Source organism: Cygnus olor, chromosome 1 (assembly GCF_009769625.2).
Source record: "Cygnus olor isolate bCygOlo1 chromosome 1, bCygOlo1.pri.v2, whole genome shotgun sequence".
Lineage (NCBI taxonomy): Eukaryota > Metazoa > Chordata > Aves > Anseriformes > Anatidae > Cygnus > Cygnus olor.
This window is the reverse complement of record NC_049169.1, coordinates 145,195,879-145,222,407: the sequence shown is the minus strand read 5'-3', so window position 1 is coordinate 145,222,407 and position 26,529 is coordinate 145,195,879. Positions and strand designations below refer to the sequence as shown.

The 26,529-nt window shown below is 41.2% G+C and overlaps 1 protein-coding gene across 5 annotated transcripts in view; it reads left to right on the top strand.

Moving 5' to 3' along the window:
* The window catches only part of TMEM255B (transmembrane protein 255B), a 72,007-nt gene that overhangs the window by 33,711 nt on the left and 11,767 nt on the right, over positions 1–26,529 (top strand). For all 5 annotated transcript variants that reach the window (XR_005819436.1, XM_040555518.1, XM_040555594.1 and 2 more), the window contains 2 exons: positions 19,653–19,733; positions 23,518–23,603. Coding sequence is in view for 4 of the 5 variants with exons in the window: in XM_040555518.1 (XP_040411452.1) it covers positions 19,653–19,733; positions 23,518–23,603 (167 nt within the window). In the remaining variant the exon portion in view is untranslated. The remainder of the gene's footprint in view (positions 1–19,652; positions 19,734–23,517; positions 23,604–26,529) is intronic.

The following is a 26,529-nucleotide window of genomic DNA, read 5'->3' as shown; positions in this document are numbered from 1 at the left end:
TGTGCTTGGGCCTACATTAAAGCCAAAATGTTGTCATGAGAAGGAGTTGGGTAGCATTCACTTTTCTGTCTCCAGTATTGTTGTACTGACACCAATGAACCAGGTCCCTTTCCTCCTGGATGGGGACATGCTAGCTGAATTGCTGGTTTTCAGATGTCCAACAAATACAACATCCTCCTTCACATCAATTTGGAATAAGAAATGTCTCCCATTTTTCACTTTATTTTTAACTTCATTTGATCTAGGAGGGATGCTAAGAAGACAAATCATGATGTTACAGATTTTTCTCAGTGTGTGCCTGTGGTCAAATGGGAGACTATTACTGTTGCACATTTTCTCCTGCTCTTATAACACTGTGGATGGAATAAGAAAATACTTTCTCTGTTTTATTTTCTTCTCAATAAGGAATAAAATTGACAAAAAATCTTCCCGGAAAGGAACGTATTTCAGAAAATAAATATTTAAATTATTTAAGACTCATTTAAAACCACTTTGCTGAATAGAAAGCTCTGGAGCACAGCACTTATAAAATTAAAAACACTGAAAGAAAAGTAGCTTGATTTAAAATAGTAGTAGCTAATTTAAAAAATAATGCAGATGTAATTTATTGTGTGAAGTTAATCTCACCCTTGGTCCCTACAGCTGCACTTTTCAAAAAAAAAAAAAAAAAAAAAGGCCAGAATCAAATGAAACAAATCAAAGTTAGAACTAATGTGCACTGTTGCTATTTCTGAAAAATATGGTGATCACAGTAACCCATTATCTGCATTAGTGTTTGCTTGAGGCATTTTGTTATTTAGCAGATGAGTAACTTGGCTGTGCAACAGCTAATGGAGGTGACTCAGCAACCTCCTGTCACCACACAGGGACACCCCCTGTCCCACCTCACATGCACATTCCCTGCAGTATCTGCTGCCTTCCTACCCATGACTGCAAGACTTGACCATTGCCACACGATCCTTAACTTTGCAGTTATCCCTCAGACAGGTCCTAAAATAGCCATCAGCAACAAATCCGGTTATGAAGTGAGGAAATTGCCTGCAAGAGCTTCCTGAGGATATGGGGAAGATGATGGAAACCAAAACTGTAAGCAGACATTTTAAGCTGTGGAGACAAATACTTTGTATCATCTTTTTAGGCACCAAGCTGGGAATCAAGGAATGTCAATACTGACACGTGGCCAGTCACATTTTCCTGAAGCATGAGATAAAAAGGGACTCTGATGTGCCCGAAAGCTCTAGGTGAAACCAGGGACTCAGACAGGGGAAGTTCCTCTCTTCTTGACTATAAGAACTGCTTTTTGATCTTGTTCAATGGACTTCACAGACAACATCGGGGCAGGTGTATTCGAGGAGATTTACTTAAAAAAACAAAACAAAACAGCAGAGATGAAGGATACCTTAGATGAAGGATACCTTAGGATAGCACCAGTGAGAACACCAGAAAATGTACCAGTGATGTTGCAGCTTAGGATTGCTGCCATTATCCTTTCTCTACACACTTCTTTGGTTCTGTCTTTTGTGCGACAATTCTTCAGGTAGTTCAGTACAGCAACAAATATCCCCCTAAGCCTTTCTTTCTTTTCTCTGAACAAGCCTTCATACTGTCCTGGTATATCCTGTTCTCCAGTCCATTCATCATCTACTGACGCTCCATTGGTCTGAGCTGCAACTGGTGCCTGTCTTTCTTATATGGGAGAGGGATTAAAACTGGACACCCTACTCAGATGTGGCCCTATGACTTTCCATCAGAAAGGAGTAATTGCTTCATCCAGCCTACAGGTGATGCTTTTGCTAATGCAGCACACTATAAAGTTGGCCATAACTGCTTGCAGGGTTGCCCTTGCCAGCATTTGTTCAACTTCTCCATAGGATCCTCAGATCTTGTTTTGCTGAGCTGCTACCTAGCCAGCCTGAGCTGTTGCCTGGAGTTATTCCAGCTCAGATGCAGGATTTTACGTTGACAGTGTACAAAAACTGAAAGAATATAGCGAGGGATTTTAGGTTCTGGTTCAGCTATTTTTAAAGGTGCATTAGATTTCTCAGTTTTTCACCAGCAGAAAGGAGTAAAGAGATTTGGATGCTATATTAATCGGCATTTCATTACCATTTTTGGCTTTCTTTTAATCATCAGCTGGGCTTATTTTTCTCTGTTTATAAAGCTTAAGTCTTTGATAATGACCCTTATGTACCTTGTCATTAACTACTGCTACATCCTCTTAGCTGAAGTTCTGTTTTAATGTGGTTTATAGTCAGGCATGAACTGCTTTAAAAGAAAGTGATTTTTAAAAGAGTGTGATTTTTAAGAGTCTGGTTTTATGTGGTGCAATGAAGGAATAGCAAAAATCTACAGCTCAGAGCTGCTGCACATGTGCACTGTCCTGTGCCTTTGTTATTGGAGCTGGGCTTCTCTGCCACAGAAAGCTGTAAGGTCCAGTAAAAGCCTCGGCCAACGACTGTATTGTTAAATGTCTTAGTAGTGCTTCCAAGGTGTTCCTCTGGAATAGTCATTATTTCAGGGGCCTTCTAACATCAGCCTCCGTATTTCTTATCCGGGTGGGTTGGATGGACACATCTTTGAATGCATGTTTAAATAGAGTTATGGATGGTGACTCTTTGAAAGATTATAATCCGCTTACAGCTTCTGGTTGTGAATGTGACAAATTGGTAGCATAATCAGATGCACTTCAGGTCAGTTTTTATAGGCAGCTGACAACATAGTATAACTTGCTTCATTGCATTATTACCAGAAAGTTGAGGAAACTACAATAAGGCACCATATCAGGAGTGAAGCCTGAAGTGGGCTGTCTGGAGGGAAATCATGTTGTAAGAGCCTGAAGAGAAGAACATCTTGCTTTGTTGTTTTGTGATTTCAGAACTTTATTTTCACATAGATAGACCCTAATCCATTCAAGAATTTTCTTAAGTCTCCACAAATAAGAAACTGGGAAACTGATGGAAAGTGAAAAGTTGGGAAAACTGGTGCAGAGAAAGGATAAAATGGAAAATCTTTATCCATAGAATTATCCTGCTCAAGATCAGTGGGGATTTGCTGATCTTCACTGGAAACAAACAAACAAACAAAAACACACAAATGATTGGTTTGTTTTTGGAGATCTGGGGAGTTTTTCATTCTTGCTTCAGACTTGTCTGGAAATGGAGAAATGAGACCACCTGCAGGTTTTTGATGATGTAGGATAAGGAATTCTGTTAACAGTAGCTATTCCAAAGGAGGCAAGGCCTCAATTTTAGAGCCTCTAGGATAAAAAAGTGTGTTGCAGTGGCTTTGAAATTGTATACTGTAAATACACATGATAAGTAATCTTGTCTAGCTGAAGCATTTTGATGTGACTGCACGTATACAGAGGAGAGGCTGCTAGGTGCCTCAGGAATGACATCACGCATTTCAAGCAAAGGTTCAAATTCCAGTCTTGCCTAGAAGCAGAGACAAGACATTGTATTTTGATTTACAATAGCAGATTCTCACAAGCTGTTCTCAACACTTGAAATGTGCAAGAATTGGAACAGAAAAAGAGGTAGGCTCCAGTCCTGGGCTCACTTCTTGCACTCTTTCTGACTTTATGTGCCAGCTGTACTTTTATCATAGGGGTCATTCTCTTCCACTGAAGTTAACAAAACTCATGGAGATATTCAAGGGATACATGTATAAGGAAGGTTGAGGGTGCTGTGAAAAGGCAGAATTGCTTGTCTGTCATGAGATCTAAAATGTACATCAAACCACGCAGTGCTAAACTATCCCTTAGATTCCTCTCCCCTTCTGCAAAACCACTTCAGTTGTCTCATTTTTTCATTTCATTTTTGGCTGATCTGGCTTCTTCCTCTTAATAGGGGTGGTTTAAGGAATTAGTTAAAATGGAACATACCAAGATAACTAAGCCTCGGGCCTGCAGCTGAACCAGAGGAGGCTAAAATACATAGTCCTCATGTGGGATCTTTACCCAAATGATTTAAGTGTAGCTTGAATCAGTGGACTGCTGAAGCATATCAGCTGAGTAATTACATACAGATTTGGGGGTTTAGAAACTAAACTTGAGATATTTGTCTTATCCTTATGCATGTTAACTCAGATTGATATTTAGTAAAACTGGCTTTATGTAAACTCACTTTCTAGGAAGCTTAGACACCTGAGAAAGGGAAAATGGAGTCTTTCATCTGGGTGATGCTAACGTGAATTGACCTCTTGTTGGCAGAGCTCAAAAGCTGCCATACTAAGTAATAGCAATATGGCAGCCCCCAACCAATGAATAAATAACTATGTTATAAAACTGCAGGCCCAGCCAGCCCCAGCAAAATGTAGTGTTTGACTAATGTGGATTTCACTTCCTTCAGCTTGTCCAAAGGATTTAGATCAGGGCTATTTTGCACTATAACTCCCAGTTCTGGCTGAAACACTGCAAGTACAACCCTTTTTCCCCTGGGGGCACTGGCTGCCCTTCTGGAGCCAGGCAGCCTCCATCCCTCTGCTTTGAATTTGTTGGCAGTCTCAGTGTGACGGTCCTGATGTCTACACACACCCATGTGGTTCAGAACATGAGCTGTCTGGGATGGTTGAGCTCCAGCTGTGGGGTCTGGACACATACACGTTGCTGCTGGCCAATATGTTCTCTCTGCTTCCTGCACTACAGCCACGTACCCATATCAGGGAGATGGGCATTGCTATTTTCTCACGGAAAGCATGTGTAAAATACTGTTACATGGTATTTTATGGCTTTAGACTGAATCACCATGGCCATGGAGGACAATGGGTGGCAGTGAGACTAGATTGCCTGGCTGCAACATCAGCATATTTAGTGTTTTATGGATTACCGAGTACTGTAGCTCAGGTTAGCTGTCTGAGGTCAAAAAAAATGTGAGATTTTAAGTAAGCTGGCTATCAAAAAGATGCACCCACCTCCCCCTGCTTTCATGTTTCCGCCTCCCCTCATGTACTAAAACTTACGAGCCTTCCTGATGGGAAGACTCATGATGTGTGTTTGTCCTGCTAGGTTGGCTCATTTGGATGGGCCCTCCATCCAGTTTATCAGGCAAACCCACTGAAATCAGTGTCAACCCAAGGCAAGGGTTGGAAGGCGTAGCTGAGAATGGAGGGAGGACAGGACCAGGTCTTCTGGCTGTAGTGTTCATTTGGTTCAGCTTAAATCCGGTGTAGAACCAAGTTGGAAGCAATGAATCCAGTGGTGACTGAAAATCAAACATTGTGAGGTCTCTGCTCGGGACATTAGTTAGTCAAAGAAGTACAGCCTGAAATTACGTAAAGATCTGATGATTTCTGCTTTTTTGAGTTCAAGAAGCGTTTGGACAGCACTCTCAGAAATATGGTTTGATTTTTGGGTGGTCCTGTGTGGAGCCAGGAGCTGGACTCAATGGTCCTTGTGGATCCCTTCCAGCTCATGAGATTCCATGATTCTGAATCAGAAGCCCAGGCAGGGATGCCCACGCAGCACTAAGCTACTGGTTCCTTACCACTTCCCGACAGAAGAGGCTGATGCTGCATGTGTGCACTCAAGAATTGATGGCACCATCTGGTGGTTGTACATACAATGGCCAAGAATGTCAGTCTTTTCCCCATCTTTGAAGTTTCTTGTGCAGATTACAGAAACTCAGTTGGCTTGCAACACGTCTTACCTTCATGCCTACCCCAATGCCTTGCACACTTCAAGCCAGGCTCTGCAGATCTCTTAAAAAGCCATCTAAAAATGTTCTGAACAACTCCGTTGACCTTTCATTTAAAGAAAAAACAAATAGCTGTATTTCATGTCTAATGAAGTTGTTACCTTGACAACTGGCGGTAGAAAGCTCAACTCAAAGAATAAGTAATTTCTTATCGCAATTAAGTTAGCTAGCTTCTCTGGAGAAGAACACTAAATGCATTTTACTTTCTCCATGCTGCTACATGAGGCAAAATTACAGCTAATTACTTTTAATTCCATTTCCATCCTGTATGACTCATTAATATAATAGCATGGCATAGCATATACCATAAAGGTGTGGGTTTTTTTATAGTGGAGTGAGCTCTAATAATTTCTAACTGGAAACCAGCACTAGTTCGGTACTGATGTTTACATTGGTGGTTCACCAAGATAAAAAATATTTTATTGATTAACTTCTTAAATACAAAGTGCTTAAGTTTGTATTCTGTGCATTTTGAAGACAATGGTCAACTACTGCACAGTATTAACTACTAGTATTAGACCTTGCATCTGACATTGAGATGGGAAGCACTGACTGTGTTCCTGTAGTACCAATTAATTATAAAGGAAAATTTATTCTTTTTTATGGACTTAAGTTAAAGATTGGAGCAAAGGAGGACTCTTGCACCCAGCTTGAGCCATTCTTCCAAGACTTCCCTTTTGTACTGCAAGATGACCACATTGACATAACAGTTATGTTCATGCATCCAAATGCGATTGAATGTACTTTAAATCATAGGACAAACACTCTTCACAATTCAGATGGTGGCGCTCCTCATGCTGGATAGGTCTCCAGCATAATTTGAAGAGCCCTGGCATGAGTTACAGATATCTACAGTTGTCAGGTACTTCCAGCCGTATCACAGCCTGGAATCTCTCATTGCCATCTGCTCAGGCAAACACTCAACAAGCAAAATCAGTTCCTTTCAGGTAAAGATCTCCCCCACAGCAACCACAGTTACATTGGTGCTCTTGTAGGTTAGTGTGTCAGAAGAACTTTCCTGGGAAAGGAGGGCTTTTGGGATGCCTTTTTGCTTAGCAAATATTTTCAGTCAACACACAATGATCAAAGTAAAGAAAAAGAACATCTAGCCCTTGTATGCAGCCACAGGAAAAGTGGAAAGCAGTAGGTCTAAGGAAGGATTAAACATCAATTTGGTAAAGAATCTAAATGGAAAGTCATCTCCCAGGGAGGTGTTGTACCTAACTGATCTAACATAACCCATGAGTTAGTGGACACTAATGCCCACTAGCAAGAGGAAGCTGAGTTACCTGTAAAGACAGGTATTTTGTAAGGTATTAGTGGCCATGTCTGTGGAATAAATCGAAGCACCAAAACCCTGTCTAATGGCTCGCTGCCACTGCAGTTCTGTTTCAGACCACCCCCACAAGCTCTCTTGAAAACAAATCTGCTCTAGAGAGGTAACGCTAAGCTGCATGGGTGTGAGCAGTGTGGATGGGGCTATTTGAACTCAGGACTTAAAATCAGTCCCTGGATTTTATTTGGCAATATAAGTATAGCCTGTGGGAGTATTGCTAGATTACTGACTTCAGCTCTTGTGTTTCTCTGTGTGTCACAAAAAGCATTATCAACTTGGAAGGAGTTCAGATTGATCTTGGCCTCTATATAGTATCTATATAATCAAAGGTTATCTGATAACAGAGGGCTCTTTAGTCTCGCACAAAAGCACAGTTAAGTGCATTGAGTTGAAGTCAGTGTTAAACAGATCGAAACCATGAAGTAGACACTGGTTTGATGGTAGTAAACTATGGAAACAGCTTTGTCAAGGGTATGAATATTTCTCCATCAATGACATCCTTAAATCTCAAGTTTCTTTCTACATGATCTCGTAAAATTTATCCAGAAGTTATGAACTTGATGCAGATATCTTGGGGCAAAATTACTCTTTCAGAATGTCATTCTAGAGCAGGGTCTTAAAAGAAGGGTCCTGTGGAGTATTTTTATGGTCAGGTAAAAACTCTCTTGTTGCCAGGACCTGTTCCTTGATGGAAGATATTTCAGGGTTCACAGATTAAAAACAGTTGAAAACACTGGTCAAAATTTCTGATTCAGGTTTTCTGGATTTCAAATCTGCAAAGGAAACATAATCTATGACATGACCATAACTGAACTAATATCTCTACTAAAATCACCATTCCTCAGGTGTCAGATAACACACAAGACAACCCAGTGAGGAGTATATTGGATGCATACAAGGGCTTGTCAGCCAAACTGTCATCCAGCTAATGTTTTCTAGGCTAGAACACAGAGAGCTTACACTGTATAAGGGACAGGGGAAGGCTTCAGGGTATTTTTCTCAAGAATCTGCAGTCTGATGTTCCTCCGTTTTTTGCCATGCATACTATGCATACAGCCTGAATATATTGATATTACAGAGGAGCTGGTATGGTACTTTAATTTGGTTGCCAGATATTTTTCAGTAAGAAATATAATTGCAACCCTTTCTTTGGAGAACTCCCTCTAGTTTGCAGAGCCTCTCATATTGGCAGGGACAAAGCCCTCTGGTTATACAGCTCTTTTTTCTTTTTTCCCTGAAATTCCTTTCAAGTTTAGCTGAGTTGCAAATTCTTAAGAATCACATTTTCTTCCCTGCTGTGACTTGTTTTCCTGAGGGAGAACAGTTGGCATTGTGTCAACCACATACAAATGTCTGAACCATTAGCCAGCACATACATTGTGTTTGGATGCCAAAGAGCAATTCTCCTGTCAATGGGATGGAAAAAGAGAGATTCCTGGTTCCTTTCCTAACAGCATCTCTATAGATCTACAGTGTGGTCTCCTTCTTTTCTGCAGCCCCAGGACAGGACCAGAGAGCAAGCTGCCTCAGGCCTCCCAGCTCTTCATCTGCACCACAGTACAGGACAAAAGCCTTCACTATTGAGGAAAACAAGGACTAGTCCAGCTTCTTCTAGCCCACAGGGGACACAGACCTTGCTCCACTGCTTCCCCTTCTTGAGATCTAACAGCCCACATTGAGATTCCCCATTAATGTCATTAGTTTGGTCATTCCAGCTGCAGTAAACCAGCTTTGCGGTAAAAATTCCTTGAAGGTACAGTAAAGAACATCTTATACAGTTGCAATAGTGAGGGAGAAAGACTGCTCTTTTTCTGGAGTTTGTACTCTGGGAAAATATTAATGAAATGACACACACATTTTGAGTATGTGAAAACAAATGGTTAAGTGTCAGTTCCATTTAATTACGTGATCCTGTCTCAAAGTGAGCACAATGTCAGTGCACAACAGGGCAGAATTTTCAGTGAGCTGGGACAAGAGCAAATCTGTCACTTTTCATTTCTTTGGTTTGGAAATTAAATCATTTTTTTATTTAAAAAAAAAATTTTTTTCAGTGTAGTTAGATGCGAACTCCACTGATTGTATTTTAAATCAACTCTAAAGATATGGAGGGAGATTCTTACGCAAATAATTATACAGTAAGTGTAGGGGGAAGTGAGCTGGATTTGATCCACGTTTAAAATGAGCCTTGTATTCTTGTTTCCATAGATCATATTCTTCTGCATCTGTAAAGTGCTCTTTGTCTCCTAGACATCCAAAATTCAATTCTGTGTGGAATTTGTTTAGTAGTGTAGAATCAACAGCTTGAATCAAGGGAGATTTACTGTCTACTTCCATCTTTAACCTTCCTTATAAAACAGTAGCCATGCTGGAATTTATGCAAAGCATACAAAGCGGGTTAATTACAATTCAGTCCTACCAAAGGTGGTGCCTGGGGCAAAGGGCTTGCAGTCTGCTCTGAAAAGCATCATCTACTTCCCTCTTATGGGCTGCCAGCAGAAGAGAATTCCCTTCATTGTTTCCTATTCTCAAAAATGTCTCTAGACTATCAGCAGATGTTTCTATTCTAGAGAAAAGAAAAAAAAAAAGTAGAGCTGCTACAAAGACACATAGAGGGGAGAGGTAGTAACCACCTGCAGAGTTCAGACTGGAAATTGGCATACTTGGCATTTTTTTCCAGTCATTTATCAAAAGAAGACCAGTGCTTTGAGTTGCTCTGTGCAAAAACTAGTGGAGTGAATAAGGTAAAATGTGCTGTTTATTCACATTGATCTGAATTAGCAAAGCAAAGCATGTAGAAGTCCTTAAATTCTACCAGAGTAAAAATTTAGGGTATTTAAGTGTATGCTGCATTTTGCCCTTGCAAAAGGTTTCAAAAGGCCAGAGGTTTCATTTGTTTCATTTTTAAGAAGAAACCATGATTAGTATGAATAATAATATCATGCAGCAGAAATTGTTCTCTGTGGGTGGATGATTGTCCAGCTGCAAATAGTGTCGATAACTAGGTTTCCAGGTATTCTGTAGTTTTGCTCTGTCACACCAAGGTTGCGAGTTATGAAAGTTCACACTTCTAATACATTTATTTAGTCTTTGATGAGAAATTCAAGTTTGAAAAAATATGCTTATCTATATGTGTATGATGCTTTAAAACTATCATAGTTCTAAAAAAATTTTACAGAACCTGCCTCAAATCTCCTTGTGTGTATGCCCCCGTGCAGTTCTCTCCATGCTCTCATTTACCAGTATAGCCAGTAGGTTTTTTTTTTGCCTCTGGAGCACCGAGCACCATATATTTGAACATCTCAGATCTTCTGAAGTGCATGCAAGCTTCAAAATGACAAGCCCATGGAGACAGGCTCATCGTGCCTGAACAGTCAGGGTATGCATGAATCATTTCACACTAATTGTTTAGACCATCTTGATTTTGTAACTTCTGTCTTTCCATTCCTCCTGGGGCTTCTTGCATGGACTTTTTACTCTCTTATATTTTGGGGCCTGGTCCTGCAGTCCCATCCATTTGGATGGACCCTTTCAGTCTGGCCCCTTGTGTGCTGTGATGAGTGCCAGCAGGGGGACTTCCTTTTACAGAGATGAGAGGGAGCTTTGATGGCAGATTGCTGGGCATAAACACCTACTGTGCTTGTGTTTTCTGCTCAGTACCTAGCAGAGAAAAAAAATCAGACTCAAATTTGTTATTACATTGCTTAGATTATAATGGGGTTATTTAGAGGTCCCTATCAGTAGTGTGCCATGCCCTGAAAATTGAAAGCAACAGTGTTCCTATGCAACGTTGATAAAGCCTCAAACATTTTCTTGGAATATGTATATATTCAATATATACACTGCCTAACTAGGGCATTTAATGCAGCTTCTTTTCCTTCTCTTTAAAGTAAAATAAATCCAAAAGAGTATTATAAATGTAAAAAAAAACTACATTTCAGTCAGCAAAATAGTCAGTATTTGTGCAAAGGTTAGTGTCTTGCAAAATGCTATTTCCTGCAGTAGTATACCTAAAGATTCATATATTTGTTATATATTCTAAAAGCTTTAAAGCAAAGTGGAGGAGATGAGTTGTATTTCATATATCTGAGTTACGTTACCAGAAGCAGAATAAACAGCCCTTGCATTCTTGTGGAAAAGTTAATTACTTATATGGCACAACATCATTTTAATCAAGACAGAACAATCAGTTAACATTACAAACCCTATAATTGAGGTAATGTAATCAATGTAAGTAATCAGCTATAACAAGTAATTAAATATCTAACCGCATCAAGCAATAACTAAAATTACAGCTTTGAATAATATCAGGTAATTGCATCATTAGAAACTTGTGTGAAAGCCATTGGTAAATCTAAGTTTTTAACTGTGCAAAGTAGCTCTTGCAGGTATCATTGGAAGGTCTACAGCCTCATCCTGAGACACACTAGATAGTAAAACACAACTAAAGAAAAACAGCCGTATTCTAGTGTCAGGCTTGGATTTATCACAGATCTGATGTAGTAAGGTAGAAGTTGTCTTCCTCCTTGGAGTCTTGTGTGGCCCCAGCTCTCCAGCACAGCCAGAGGAACCACCTGTGATGACATATGGGTTTGCAACACAGCAGAGCTCAGGTGAATAGGCAAGGCATCACTCAGCAGCTCTGCACACACCTCTTTTCTGCCTGCTGCCACGGACGTGCATCAGCACCCGAGCTGCTGAACCTCTGAGGTGATGTGCAGGGACGTCAGCTCTTGCTTCTTTTACTTGTCTTGTGAATGCTTGTGAAGACCAATGGGCCTCTCCTCCTGCATTCATGCGAGGCAGAGTATAGGCAAAAGTCATTGAAACAACAAAAACAAAAACCTATTTGGAGAGGATTTAACCCCTTCTAACAGAACTGTATCCATATGGAACAGACCTGTCTGTGCACATCATGTAGCAGTGGATCAGCTCCAGCATCTGAAGACTATTTATTCAACTGCAGCAGTACTACCAGCCCAGAAACTTTCCCAAATAAAGGACAGTGCAACTGAGGCTACCAGTACAAAACATTTAAAGTGGAACAAAAATCACTGAGGAAATACAAAGTGAGATAGATCCACGTATGAGTTTTCAACCATGTATGTGTATTTTTCAACTATGATGGTATATAGGTATTCTGAATGCTCGCTGGCTTGAAAGAGATGCATGCGAATATCTAGTGCTCCTCGGCATTAAGAGAATTCTGTAGCATATAGTCTTTCAAATTATATAGAAATCCTAAAAAGAGCCCCTGGAAAGCACAGCATAAAATAAATCTGGTTTCTGAGAGTAAAGAAGTGTTTAAGCCATGCCAGCTGCTTTTCCTATTTTCAGCACTGGAGTTGGATTATTTCTGAATAGCAGACGAGACAGGCAAGGACCCTAGACTGGAGCCCAGCATTTCTGGAAGAAGTTTTGCTCCTAAGTTAAGTTCATGCAAGGCAGACAGAGAAGCACAAGACAAAGTAAGTGCAGTCTGGTGACTGCAGAGGTCAGTGCAGAGGTGAGTGCAGTCTACAGTGAAGCTCACAGCATTGCCATCGTGGCGTGACATCACCTGAAGTATTTAAACAAATACTGACCTGACTGCCTCCAAAGCCTTTAAACAAAACTGGGAATGTATTGTTTGCACCAGGAGATCACAAATGTCTTGTTACAGTAGTGGTGCAGTCTAGACAGAAGGAAAAACTTGTGCTCCTGGTGCTCCCATCCATTGCAGCCCTTGGGCAGTAGCATAACCTCAGGGCTAGGCTGGTGCACAGAAGTCGGTCTGTGGGAGTCCAGAAACAGTTGGCTCTGTGTCTCTGTGCTCACCCTTCCAAATCCCAGCCAGTATGCACTGGATACTCCTTGACAGCCTGGGACTTTCTATGTTGTTAGTTAAGGCGATGCTCCCAAGAGGACAAAACAGAGAAGAAAAAGTAGGAAGCAAACACTGATATCACAGGGGAGGAAAACTGCTGAAATGCAGAAACGGCAAGATTTGGAGTCCCACTTGATGAAGTAAAATTACACTGACATTTGGATTCAAAAGCTGATGATGAGCTTGGTGGCAGTGAAAAACAAAAACTGCTAATAACTCTAGGAGAGACTCACAACACATAGTCAAAATACGAAGCAGGTAGGAAATATAGAATTCAATTTTTTCCCATAACTGGTTGTACTTCCCCAAAACCCAAACCAAAAACAAACAAACAAGTTTTTTTTTTTTTTTTTTACAGTTGCTGTCTTTGAGAGATCTCTCCATAGTGTTCAAAGCTTTGTTTTATGGCATGTGAATTTCCTTTCAGGGTTCTAGTTTTTAAAAACCTGGGGGGTTGTACAGTCATGGCATTCCAAATTGCTGTCAGCCACCTGCTTACAGCCAATTTATTAAGGGTTTTGATTTTTTTAGTGAATGCAAGAGAGATGGAGATGCTGTGGCTGATTCAAGTACCAGCCCCCTTAGCATCCCCAGCACTGACGAGCATGCTTTTTTATCCCATTGCAGCAAAGACCTGAAGCCACAGCCTGGCACTCCTATAAGAGCATTCCCCGACACTGTAGGGTGAGAAGAGAGGCCCACAAAGCCCCGTGGTGATGATGGGCAGCCCTTCCAAGGGGGCACATTTTCCATCCTGCACAGTGGCTTCTGCAGTTGGGCTCCCTTCTTTTCCCAACTGCTCTCTGAAGTGAAAAGGTTATGAAAGTAATGCTGTTACTTACACAAATAGATTTCAGTGCAGCATGTGAGGAGTACTCTTTTAATAATTATCTGTAAACTACGTGTACAGAAGTTTAACTTCTCGTGAATTATGGGTAAGACATTTTGTTGGTCTTCCAGGAGGTTAGAGATACTTTACCAGGCAGAAGAGAGGATACAGGTATATAAGAAGCTAACCGGTTTAAAATGGTTATTGTAATTAGTTAGTTTTCCACCAGCTGATGTGGATTCAATGTTTGGAATTGGAGAGTCTGGTGGGGAGAGGGTTATTATTTCTGCCCTTTTCTTAAAATTGTGAAATTATGCAAGATAAATGGTTTTCTGAAAGCCTCTTCTGCTTCAGAAACTGCAAACTGAAAAATGAATTGCATACTTAGCTGCCAATGAGTAAAAGCTGAAAAGAACAGTGAAAAAAAAAAACTTGCTTCTTATTTCAGGAGGTATAATTGTGTGTGTCGTGTGGGAGTTGCAAGGCTCAGGAGCACATATATGATGTTTTTTTTTTTTTTTGTGGATGATACCCTCTTGCTGTCGTATTGAGGATACTGACCTGTGCCTTATACTCAGATGTTCCTTAATGTCCACCTTGTCACAACCTGTGTGAAAGCTATTCATAATGTTTAAAAAATATGCAAAAAAACCTCTTTTGTTCATGAATGAAAGCATGAAGGTACTTATCCTGATCATTCATGGGAATCCTTGGTATATCCTAGCCATGGTCCTTCTCAAAAGACACCCATCTCATTGGGAATGTTGTTCAAAGACTGAGAAATAATTGTACAGACAGTCACTGTGAGGTGGATAGATACTTATGCTGCATCTTGCTCTCCAGAAAAGCATAAGGGCTGGTTGCTAGTAACATCTGTTTGTTCATATTTGCATGTCTGCTTCCATAAAGCTCGCAGAGAGCCTGATCATGAAGGGAGTAATAATCTCCAGAACACCCAGCTGCTGGCACAGGGCTGAGCTGGCACTGAAGAACTGCATTTTGGTTTGCTTTTAGGATAAAACTTGAAAAATCTTGGCAGCTCCCTCTCCTGTTCGCTGCTAGCCATGCTGTAGATGAAAAGGACCTGCAAAAAATGTATTAGGAACAAATAGAAAATAAGAAACTTCAAGTTAATGAACCACTAAAAGCCTCAGTCTGATTTTGGACTCATCAGTTTTCTTTATATTAGTCTTTCAAATGTGCCTGGGAGCATTTTGTGGTCCCCAAGCCAACTGGTGTGGTAAAGCCCACGTCCTTACTGTTAAAGTCTCTTAGAGTCACAAACAGCATGGGAATGTCCAAATTGCGTATTGGGAATGGTTCTTGGCCCACCAAACCAGGCCCAGAAAATTGTTTTGGAAGAGTGATAGCTTGCCTAGGCCAAAGCTATCACAGGCCCAATTCTAGCAAGTTTTTGGGCTACATGATCAAGTTTCAGGCCTGGGAACAGCCCCTGGCAATGATTAATCTACTCTCCTATCAATGTAGTCATGGAAGCTAAGACTAAATAAATACCGTAATTGGAAAAAAACAGACCTCACTATGTCATTATTTCAGCGAATTCTTAACAAGATTATATTTTGTGTATGTAAAGTGTGGCATAAATTTCAGTCGATTCAATTTATCCCATATCTCCCTTTTCAGAAAGCGGTTTTAAGCATAAGGGAGGTGGAATTTTCCTTATGTTATCCAAAATATGTGTGTTCTCTAAGGAAACAAAAACTGGAATAGAAAAATCTACTTTCCATACCTCAGTTAAAAGCCACACAACCTCTCCCCCAAAGACGTTGTATCCAGTCCACCAAAGATGCTGTTCATAGAGTACTTTCCTTACACATATAATGTATTGCAATGCTCCCACCATCAGAATTTTTTTTATTTATTGTATGCTCTTAAAAGAAGGCAACCAACGCAGACAAACCCCTCTATATTTGGACTTAATCTTCTCTTTCTTGGCCTAAAGCCTTCCTTCTTATCTGTTTATCACTCCCAGGTTGTACTGTACATGCAAGCAAGAATGGAAATAAAAAACATGCAAAAATATCAGGGAGAGCTACAGTTTCCTCCATAGGGTTCAAGACTGAGCAATTCTGATTTGCCTGTAATTAAAGGGAATTACTGGGTGTCCAGATTTCTTTTGATAACTCTGAAAATAGCAGCTGTAGGCCTCATAGGAGCCATGACAGTCAAATTCCAGAGGCGTGTGGGTGTTCTTCAGTAGCCTGATTTTAATACAGCGCTGAAGCCAAATCCTGTTTCTGCTGATTTCAGCAGCAAGCCTTCTTTTTATTTCAGTGCATCAAGTTTTCACAGAGTGCCACAAGTTCAAAATTATTTCCCAGCACAGTCTATTACATGACCATATTTTACCAGGAACTTCCTTAAACACTGTTTTGAGCTAGAGCTGTGCAATACTTCCCACTAATATTAATTTATTAATGCATAATTAATAACACATTCCGCTTCTCTGCTTCTTTGAGTAACTCCTTTTAACTATAAATGGGCAGGCTGGAAAGATCTGCTAGTTAAAACTCTGCTGGAGTACATAGAAGCCAATCACCAGTAGGCTGGCCAAAGAGGAAGAAATCTGTACAGAAATGTAGCTAATGTAGAAATGTAGCTAAATGTAGAAATGTAGGGTTTGTTCATTGATGTTTATACGAGTGGTAGTCATCTTTTCTGCTCTGTTTGCATATTCAGGTCTTTTTATATGCTAATGCCATCTTTTTGTATGAGTGTGTATATCTATATATAACAGGCAGGTATGGTCAAACTGCCATCAGTTTAAGTTTAGAATATTTTAGAATATGTTGTTTAATTTACATTTATTTATTTATATATAATAATAAGTAGGGATATTAGAAAATATTGTTGCTGTATACTTTAAAGCCACTGTGAAAAGCAGATATACCTATATATGCACTTATATATATGTATAGCATAGAAAAGTAGCTCTGCCTCTACCAGTGTTGCTCTAAGCAGTAGAATCAAGTACTGGTGGCTATCCTATTTTCATACACCGCCTGTAGTGAGCAATATAAAAGTACAAAGTATTTTATGAGCAGTCCATATGAGCAGTCCCATCAAGAATACTTTCATAGCTTTGAAACATGTCTCATTTGGCTCTGTTTTTAAAGAGGCCAATAAAATCCACTGGGTGCTAATGCAGCATGACATGCCGTTGGATAATTTTTAAACACTTTTTAATGTCTGTGTGGTGTCTTATTCATGTAAGTGCTTTAGTAGTCAGACAAACTGTAGCACATCTGAGACATGGAAATCAAATTGAAGCTTTTAACAATTCAGCCTTTCAGTATCCCCAGTGCGCCTGTGTTTAAAAGCTACATGCTTTAGGTGTTGAGTTCTGCGGGTGTCTGAATAAAGTCGATGTTATTTAACCTTTGTTATTTTTACACACTCATCATTCATTTATTTTGATTTGGGATCACCAGGCTGACTTCACATATGGATGCATTTAGAAGAACAGGATGGATGTAGAAAGCTGGCTATAGCAGCACAGCAGGCTTGCTTTTCACATTCAGGTGGATGAAGGAATGTACACGTCTGCTATGTCTGCATACAGATGTATTAACTGCATTCACAGTGGTTACTGCCATGTCAACAGCTCTGATCCCTTTGCTGCACAGCACTATGAAGCAATAATACCTGGTATGACTTAATCAATCACCTCTCTCTCCTGGAGACGGTGCTGCTTCCAGCCACAAGCACACCCAGAAGAAAACTGCGTTTGCCTTCTCCCTCAAAGACCAAACCAATAAAAGGACCAATTTCTTTTTTAAGAGGAAGGAAGTGTGAGGTGTGGGAAAGCTGTGTGAAAACTGCTTCCTCGACTGCTGGTTCTCATCTCCCTCCCCTTTTGTTCTCAGTTTAAAGCTCTCCTCACCAGCTGACTAGACTGCAGGTAAAAATGTTGTTGCCCTGGTCAGTCACATAGATCCTGATTCTTCCAAGCAACCCTTGGTTGTTGAAGATGGTTCCATGGCCATAAAAGTGAAATTCCTGTTGCCAACTCCAGATGCACAAGCAGTTGTTGACCCACTAGATCCATCCAGTTCTCCTCAAGCCATTCTCCTCATCAGCAGGACCACCTGGGCCCCCATGCCCTTGACCATTTCCCCCTTCTAGGATTTTCCAGGATAAAACTGAAGCTTGTTGTTGTTGTGAATATGACGGACAGCAGTTTTTCATGAATTTGCTTCTTACAGTAGAAAAAGACATTTCTACTGCTCACTCTTCTCTCATTTCATCCCTGTTTCATCCCCATGCAATAGGTGAATCAGTGCTGGAGGATGGATGATACTCTGAAAAAAAAAAAAAAGACAGCACAGCCTTTGGCTGATCCCATGCTTGCTGTGCTGACTGAGAAACTGCATCTTGTTAGACCTTCCAACCAGATCTGTCCCTAGAAGTCATGGCTAAAGCCTAATGCTTTCCCAGGCCTGTAGAAAAATGTTGTCCTAGTTCAAGACATGACATGCTGTTTGTGTGATACTTACTTTTTCTCTAGAGAAAAAAAGAGTTACTAATGCATTTTTTTCTTACACTTTTGTGATGCGAATAAATATTTTGGATGCAGGAAGCTAACCTTTCCCTAACCCTTCATAGTTGGTGTCCAAACTTTCTTAGGTTTGCCAGAGTAATCAGAAAGGCAAACAAGTTGATGGATGACCTTTATTCATTGAACTGCCTGCATTCCTGCCTAGCTCTGGTTTTTTACTGATTATGTATTTTGGGTCAGCAGATTTGTGCAGTTCACACTTCATTATCTAACAAAGATTGAATACTGAGAAGTGATCTTAAGTAGTGCAGCTCTTTCTGCAGTTACTGGGTTAGTCCTGGATGGGTCAAAAATTTTCAAAGCCCATGCTGATGCAGTGAAAGTTAATCAACACAGATTTCTGCTAAAAACTGAAGTATTCCTTTGCTTGAAAATCAGTGTAGAAAGAGGAAACAGCAGATAGTGGATTTCCATCTTCTCTCTTGGCACTGACTATTGGCAGTGGCATTTGAGTGCTTTGAAGTCATAGATCATGACCGAGGACTGTATAAGTGACAAAAGCTTGAAAAAGACTTCTTCAACAACAGAAGTTACTCCCACACTTTGCTTTGGGAGATACAGCTGATCACAGAGAACTCTTCAACCATCAAATGTTCCCTAGGCAAATATGGTGGGGTCCTGAAATTGGCTGAGGCGTGCACCCTCTAGCCTTCAAGTGGCCATTCCCCAAGTTCAGGAACCCACATCTTCCATCTAGCCAAGGCTATTTCATTGTGTCCTTCCTTTATATCAGTTTTTGGAAACTGTCCCAACCCAAAATATAAATTGTGAGCAATGAATGCATCTTTTGCAATAATCATAAATGGAAAAGTAGGCAAAAGCAAATTTATTGCAAATTACTTCCCCGAATGCCTTCATTTCTTCACTATTCTTTGTTTTGAAGTGTATGTAGTAAGCAGAATGCTTAAAGTATTAGGTATTTTGCCCTGTTGTCACTGTGGACGTTGCTGAAATCCTTTAAAAGAAGGTCCCATCAAAGTAATTCTTTGTGCTGGGTAAGAAACTGTACCAGGAAAAAGCTTGACTGGACCATTCTCACAGAGCAACACTATTTGACATTGGGGAAGGAAGTATTTAATTAGGGGGGTGATGGCCTCTCAAAAAGGGTGACTGGGACAGAGAAAATTAAATGATTCTTGCATAGCTTAGTGGCAGAGTGAGGAAGGAAATGTAACCCTGAGGAGATCTGTTCTGGAAAGAAGCCAGCGCTGGAGTGTGCGAGCTGCTTACCCGACTGTCCGCTTTGGCTCCAGCTCTGCAGAGCTGTAAACATCTGGCATGGGGACATGAGACATGATGCCTTCAAACTTCCTCCAGACCAAGTACTTTTCTGGCTGTTTTTGTCTTTACAGGAACCCAGACCTTTGTATAACAGAAGGTGCCAGTTTTATTCAAGCGGAGTAGGATTCCTGTATGATGCCTACCAGACAGAGGTAAGCAGTCACCTCAGCACACGTTCATTTCTGTAGTATATTGAGGGGCTGGTGAGGAGGGAGGCAGCTATTCGAGAGTGTCTCTGTGCATGTAGGTCATGGGTTGATGGAAACCCAACTGTTTTTTTCCTCCCACAAGTGATTCCCCGTCTGTCCAAGCCTCCGATGATTGCAAATCATTACAACCAGTGAGGTTTTGAGTCGTCATCAGTGTTTGTATCCAGCACACTACTCTGGGACTGGAACAATTCCTAGTCCATCCATACTGTTTAATAGCTGTCTGGAATGTATTTATCACATTGGCATCTTTCTCTATGGAGGATTTTGTTGACTTCAAGTGGTATAGGAAATATCTAAAAGAGTCCATTTGCATTGCCCAGAAGACTTCAAATATTCTCTGTATTTATCCAGCACAGGCCAAGAATGTCAGTGGTTTGCATGCAGTTTTTTATTATCGCAAGGACATTAACATGGTAGGAAAAGTGCCCATACCCAAATGGCTAGCCTCCTGAGAAGTCCAGATTTAGTTTTCTCTCCTATTTTTCACTTTGCTATTATGGTAAATTGGTGGCAGAGCGGGATGGAAAACAAACACTCCTATAACTTATAAGAAGCCAGATGTCCTTCATCACCATTCCTCCCGTTGCTATGAAAAAGTGTGTGGGGAATGTTACTGTTAATAATTCTAGACAGGTTAGCAAGTCTATCACCAGGCTAAGCAGCTAATACTGCTTAAATCTTGCTGCTAGGGCACCCTGTCGTTGGTTCCAGAAAATGCATGACAAAAATGTTTCAATGACCTCCTTGCTTTAAAGACCTGCCCAAACCAAGCCAGGGTCAGTGACAACACGCTTTCCTGTAAGTTTTACTCTATCCTCGTCTATATTGTTCATGTGCACTCAGACAGAGACGTGGCCCAAGGAATGCTTCTGATTCCTCTAATTAAAGCACATAGCTGGGGTCACACTGAGCACATCTCCCTGCAGGTGACCCCAGCCTTGGGCTCCTGGCCAGACAGCTTCCCCCAGCTCTGCAGATACAGGCAATGTCTCAAGATGGGCCACCCTGAACTCCCGTCTCTATTCTGGGCAAAAAGTCCCCTACAAACCTATCTTTTTTAAGGTGTAGTTAGTTTGTAATAACATTCCTGTCTGCTTGTCCGCTGATCTAGAGTCAGCATGTGCTAATTCAGAGTTAATGATCCATGGCATTTGAACTTGGCTTTGGCTTTCCTGAAGTTAGCCAGCTGGTGAGCAGGGGACGTGCTCTGCAGTCCAGGCAAACACCTAAGCAGGAAGGCAGATTGTTTACTGAATGTGAGTTTCCTTTTGATCACCATCGCTCATGGAGTCTGTTGTTTTCAGTTCTTTTCTTTGCTCATAACAGAAACAGTTTGATTTTATTGCAATTACTATGAGGTGAGAACATCTCTTCAATTGTGCTGAGGGAATAGACAAGGCACAAACAGCCAGAACCTGAAAAAGCTAAATGTGTGGTCACTGAAATGAAAAAAATAGGTCTTGACATGCAGGATACCCACAAATGGCCTGTTTCCACCACCCTTGCTCACACCACACAGCAATTTGTTTATTTTGGTTTATCCACTGATCTCCTAAAAAGGAGTGTCTTGCTCTTTGCATGTTTTAAAAATGCAGTGATAAAAATAGACAACTACAGTAACTCCCTTGGCCAAAAATTCAGGATATCTTGCAGCCTAGAAGCAGCTAAAAACATGTCTAAAATCTTGCCAATCTCCCTCTTTGGTCCTTCTAGCCTTCTGCAGCCAGAAGGGGCAAACTGGCCTTATGATGCTTGGAGAGGGGAAAACTGCTTTTATTTCCTATCAGAAGTGATCCCCAAAGCAGTGCATCAGAAAGAACCACCTTCTTAGCAACCCACTACGTGTAACAAAGTACTCAGATCCCTATCATCCATGTATAATGGAAAAGGGTACTTTTGTCTATGTGGGTCCTAGGCCATTTTGACCACATACAGAGGGTCAAAACCAAGGTCTTATGTTCCACTCAGTGCAAAAGGACTAGAGCATCACAACAAAATATCTTTGGCAGCAAGTACATTGGCATGGTCTGCTCCAGGGTCAGTTTTCAAAATTCTTTAAGAAATAGCCACGTGTGATATTTCAGTCGCTTCTGAGCTGGATCTGATTAATCTGACATAGTCGTTGACATTGGTGCCCTCTTCTCCTGCAGTAAATTGCAGCTCGGGCTGAGGAAGGCTACAGCTGATTATGCCTTCAGGTCAGCAAAGCCCTTGTGTGAAATTCCAGTACGTTCAAACACAAGAGGAGGAGGTTGATGAAATTAGGTCATGTCTCAGGTTGAGATACTCTTGTGACAAGTGGGACATGTATCAGGCTGTGAACTCCATTTCTGGATTGCAACTCATATTGGAACCGTCCTTTCATAACCTAACTTCCACTTTGGGTTAGAACAGCTGATTTGCAGTAGAGACTAACTAACCATGTGTATAGCCTTGTCCTGGGCAGCAAAGCAATCCTCAGGCATCATCATTTCAACTTCTTTTTAGCTTTATCACCCTCTAATTTCCACTGCTCAAACAAATCATGCTAAGGACAACAACTGTAGCAAGTCTGAGACCAGCAGCAAGATGAAATTTCTCAGGTGCTGTGTGTAAGACTTTTCTTTCTGCCGGGAACAAACACGTGAGAAGTATAGACACATGACAGTGGCTGTTTTCACACTAAAAAGGATGCGCAGATCCAAAAGTTGGGAGCTGAGAAACGTGGTGTAACATCTTTGGATACTGTCTCACAGAGGAATGCATTCATGGCAGAGCAGGAGTGAGAATGGCTGACAGATGCTTTTCAAAAGCAGGCATGTATTCTTGAGCAGCTACTTCTACTCTTTCATTGTGAGGAATTTTCTGTTCAATTATGTGCAAACGAAACACCTCTCAGTTGTTACAGCACATTCTTTCTATCAAAATAAAAACTATAGCAAGAATGTATTTTCTGTCCTGCTAGCTTTTAAAATGTGACAGTTCTCCAGGATTTCAAACTCAGTAAACTAAAAATCTCAGGAATAAATAAATAAATAAATAAAAACAAACAAAAAAACCCCACCAACCTTGTATATAAAGTATTTCAGTTGGTCTACAGTGCCACATAGAAGTGCTATATCCTTACCACATCTAAGGAGTCATTAAAATGATTTCTCGTCTGCGTGGAGAGTGGCTTACGTGTGTCTACCTTTATTGCTCCAACACTTATCTAGAGCCTGTAATTCCTGCTCACACAAATAAATCTTTTAAGTTTTATATCCAAGAGCCTCTGTAAATGGTAATTATTTGCTGGAGTGCTTGGATCTTTTCTGAGTGGTTTTGTTTGTGGGTTTGGAGATTGGTGCTGTTGTTATTCTTAATTACTTCCTTCTTCAGGAGGATGTTACTGAAAGGAAAGAGCTCCCATTTACCAGAAGCTGTTCAGAGAAATTGGCGTTTTTGCCCATTTCCCCACTATAATGGAGTGGTATTCTTATCCACTGCAGTGGCTTGCTGTAGTGTATCCCTCAAGACCCGTGGTCCCCGTGTCACAGCTGTAGGGATCTGCTGTGGACTCTGGGTCTTCAAAATAGCATGGAGCAGTGCAGCAAAGCTGCTGAAAACTCCAGCAGTCCTGGCACACCATCCAGCCAACACAACAGCACAACAGCATATAAAACCTGACGCTGCAGTAGCTGCTTCTTGGGGTCAGTATGCTGCACTGAAACACTGAGATTAAAAGTCAATTTCTTCTTTTTGGCAGGTGACGTGTTATACCTTAAACAACAAGTGCCAGCTGAAAGTAAAGAGTAACACATGCTATTGCTGTGACCTCTACAACTGTGAGAAGTAAGTACCTGTGTGCAGTCAGCGGCCTCTGAGAAGTCCTTGGTTGGTAGTCCTTCCTCCTAAGAGACGGGGAGTTTTGCCCTTAGGCCTGGAGAAGCAGCATAGAGGACTTGTATGCTGAGCAATCCAGCTCCTCTGTCACTGAAGCCAGTGGAGAAGAGCTCAGGGGCTATGTGTTAGTGCTGCCATTATTTCAGTATCTTTTTCTTAAAATATATTGATAAGCTTTTTGGTGTGTTATCAAAGTCAACCACTCAGGCGTAGCCCTGTCAAGATTTACTTGTGATCTTGCAATGCAGTTTTCTCATTAGATTTAATTAATCATTTTTTTCTACCAAACTTTACCAAAGACAAAATAAATAGGAACATAGTGTCCATACAGAGAGATCATGTGGTGGTCAAACACAGAGCTCTTTTGTTAGCAATAGCCTCTATATGCATGGGTTTTTACTAAGTTGCCAGTATAGATACAGACGGTCTTGTGTTTCCTGAAGCTGTCCGTTTGACTTCATCATTACTAAAGCATGGGAAGCCAGAAGATAAGAAGTGAGGAAATGTCTGGGTATGCTTACAGAGATCAGCAGAAGGTAGCACAGGGTTGCCATGCGGTGATTTATCAGGAGTACAAGGGTGGTTAGGAAAACTACATCACAGCCAAGCCCACGGGTTTGTAATGTGGAAGATGGATGAAATGAACTCACACAGCTGACTGGCCACCTGGCACACAGAGATTTCAACTGCAAACAGCATCGTGTCTTGCCATAAACAAGAAGCTGGAGAGAATTTCCCAGGGTTGAGCTTATGCCTGACTCACTCTGTACAGCTCAGTATCATCTATCATGCACTCTCATGCAACCTTTGTAAACCTCTAGTTGACCCACAGTCCCTCTTCTTCCTTTTCCTCTGTGTATTTCCCATCTTTCTTCCTTCCTATGTCTCCTGATGTTTTTTTTTTTCTTCCTCCTTTTCACATGCCACCAGTTCTGAATAACCTCAGTCCTCTGTAAACTTTGGCTAGCATGCTACGAGACATGAACGTTTTTGGTGTATGAGAATGAGGCTGGCACTATGAGGTAAAACACAGGGTTTCCGCTTGAAAGAGTAGTTTTTGCCCAGAACCTAACTAAATTAGAGAAGTAAATTTAAATTTGGGACTAGAGGGAAGTCTTCTGTGCATATTGCTCAGGCACACAGACACGAGGTGAGTGCAGCTCTATGGAATGGATTAAAACAACCCAACCCAACACAGAAAAGAACAGGAGTCTTAAAGGGGTGAAAGCATTCAGAATTACCAAATAGATTGACTGAAACTCTTTTGCTTGAAGCGCAATGTAGCAACAAGGAGAGAACAGGAATCCCCAGCAAGGTGGGGATTGGGCTCTTCTCCCAAGCACCAAGTGACAAGATGGGGGGAAATGGCCTCAAGTTGCACCAGGGGAGGTTTAGGTTGGATATTGGGAGAAATTTCTTTACTGAAAGAGTTGTACAGCATTGAAACAGGCTGCCCAGGTAAGTGGTTGAGTCACCACTTGTGGACCTCTTCAAGAAACGTGCAGATATAGAACTTAGTAGCATGGTTTAGTGGTGGACTTTAGTCCTGGGTTAAAGGTTGGACTAGATGATCTTAGAGGTCTTTTCCAACCAGAACAATTCGATGTTCGACATCAAAACTTCTCCTCCATCTCCTCAGTGCCAATTTTCTAATACATGGGGTTTGTTGGAAACATCAGAAACTCATCATTGCTGTGACAGTGTTTAATGATATAATTAAACGTGTGTTCTGCCAGTGTAAGCAATCCTCAGTGGAAAGCAAGACCTTATGGGAAGAGTAGAGAAGCAGTCTCACTGCTTTACAGACTCGGCACATAGGATGGACAAAGAGAAGCTGGAGGATGTCATGGTCCCAGTAAGTGACTTGGTGTCAGCCGTGCAACAGACCAGTACACAGGCAGGATTGCAAGTCAGACAACCTCAGCCTGATAGCAGCTGGAGCTGTGGCTTTATTTAGTTAAGTGACATCTGGGCTCGTATAGTAGGGCCCAAGTGAACTTGACAATAGCAAATCCACAGTGCCAGAACCATGCCCCACAACAAATGATTTGACATTTCCAGAAATTACCATGCTTGGCTTGGACCTACCCAGAAGTGTTGTGGGTTTCTCCATGCTGCTACCTTCCTCTGCAGAGCTTTCCCTAACCACAGTCCCCACACCTGCCCCACGTGCTGGGGAGGGGGAACAGAAAAATATTTCACAAACTGCTCGCTTCTGCTTTCCACCATAATCTGATGGCACTTTCCTAACAGTGCAAAACCAGACTTGGCATTTAAAAAATCTTTCCAACTCTTTTCCAGCTGCTCTAGGAGCTCGTTAGTGGGCCAGCATTAAGACAGGTACTGGGAAGAACTGCAGGAAATTGTTTTCAAATTTTGCAGTAGAATATTTCTCACTTTCAGAGAGGTAATGAGGATTGACTTCACGACATGCCTGATTTACAGTAACCATTGCAGTGTAGAAATATAAAGAAATAAAATTTTCTGGATAGTACAATCCATAGTTTAAAGGCACATCTTTACACTGTACTATGTTGCATCTGTTAATTTGGAACTGCAGACACCATAACCAAATGTAGCCAGCTGGCAAAACCTCCCTTCCTGTGGTTGAATTAATGCTTAAGCAACTTGCCTTTCCCACTGTCGGAGATGCCAGCAGATTTCCAGGTGAAGTGGGAAAGAAAGCCACGTTAAATGTTTTAGCTGGTAGCTAAATGGCCAGGGCAGCACCCGTATACCAGGACTATCTCTGTGTTCAGAGACCCTTGGCAAAAAAGGAGTCCCAGCTCTACTAGGGTTGGTATTAGTAGGTCTGCATGTTTAATGTTACCTGAGCAGAGCTTTCTCCAGTTCATCTGAGCAGTGTTCACACCCA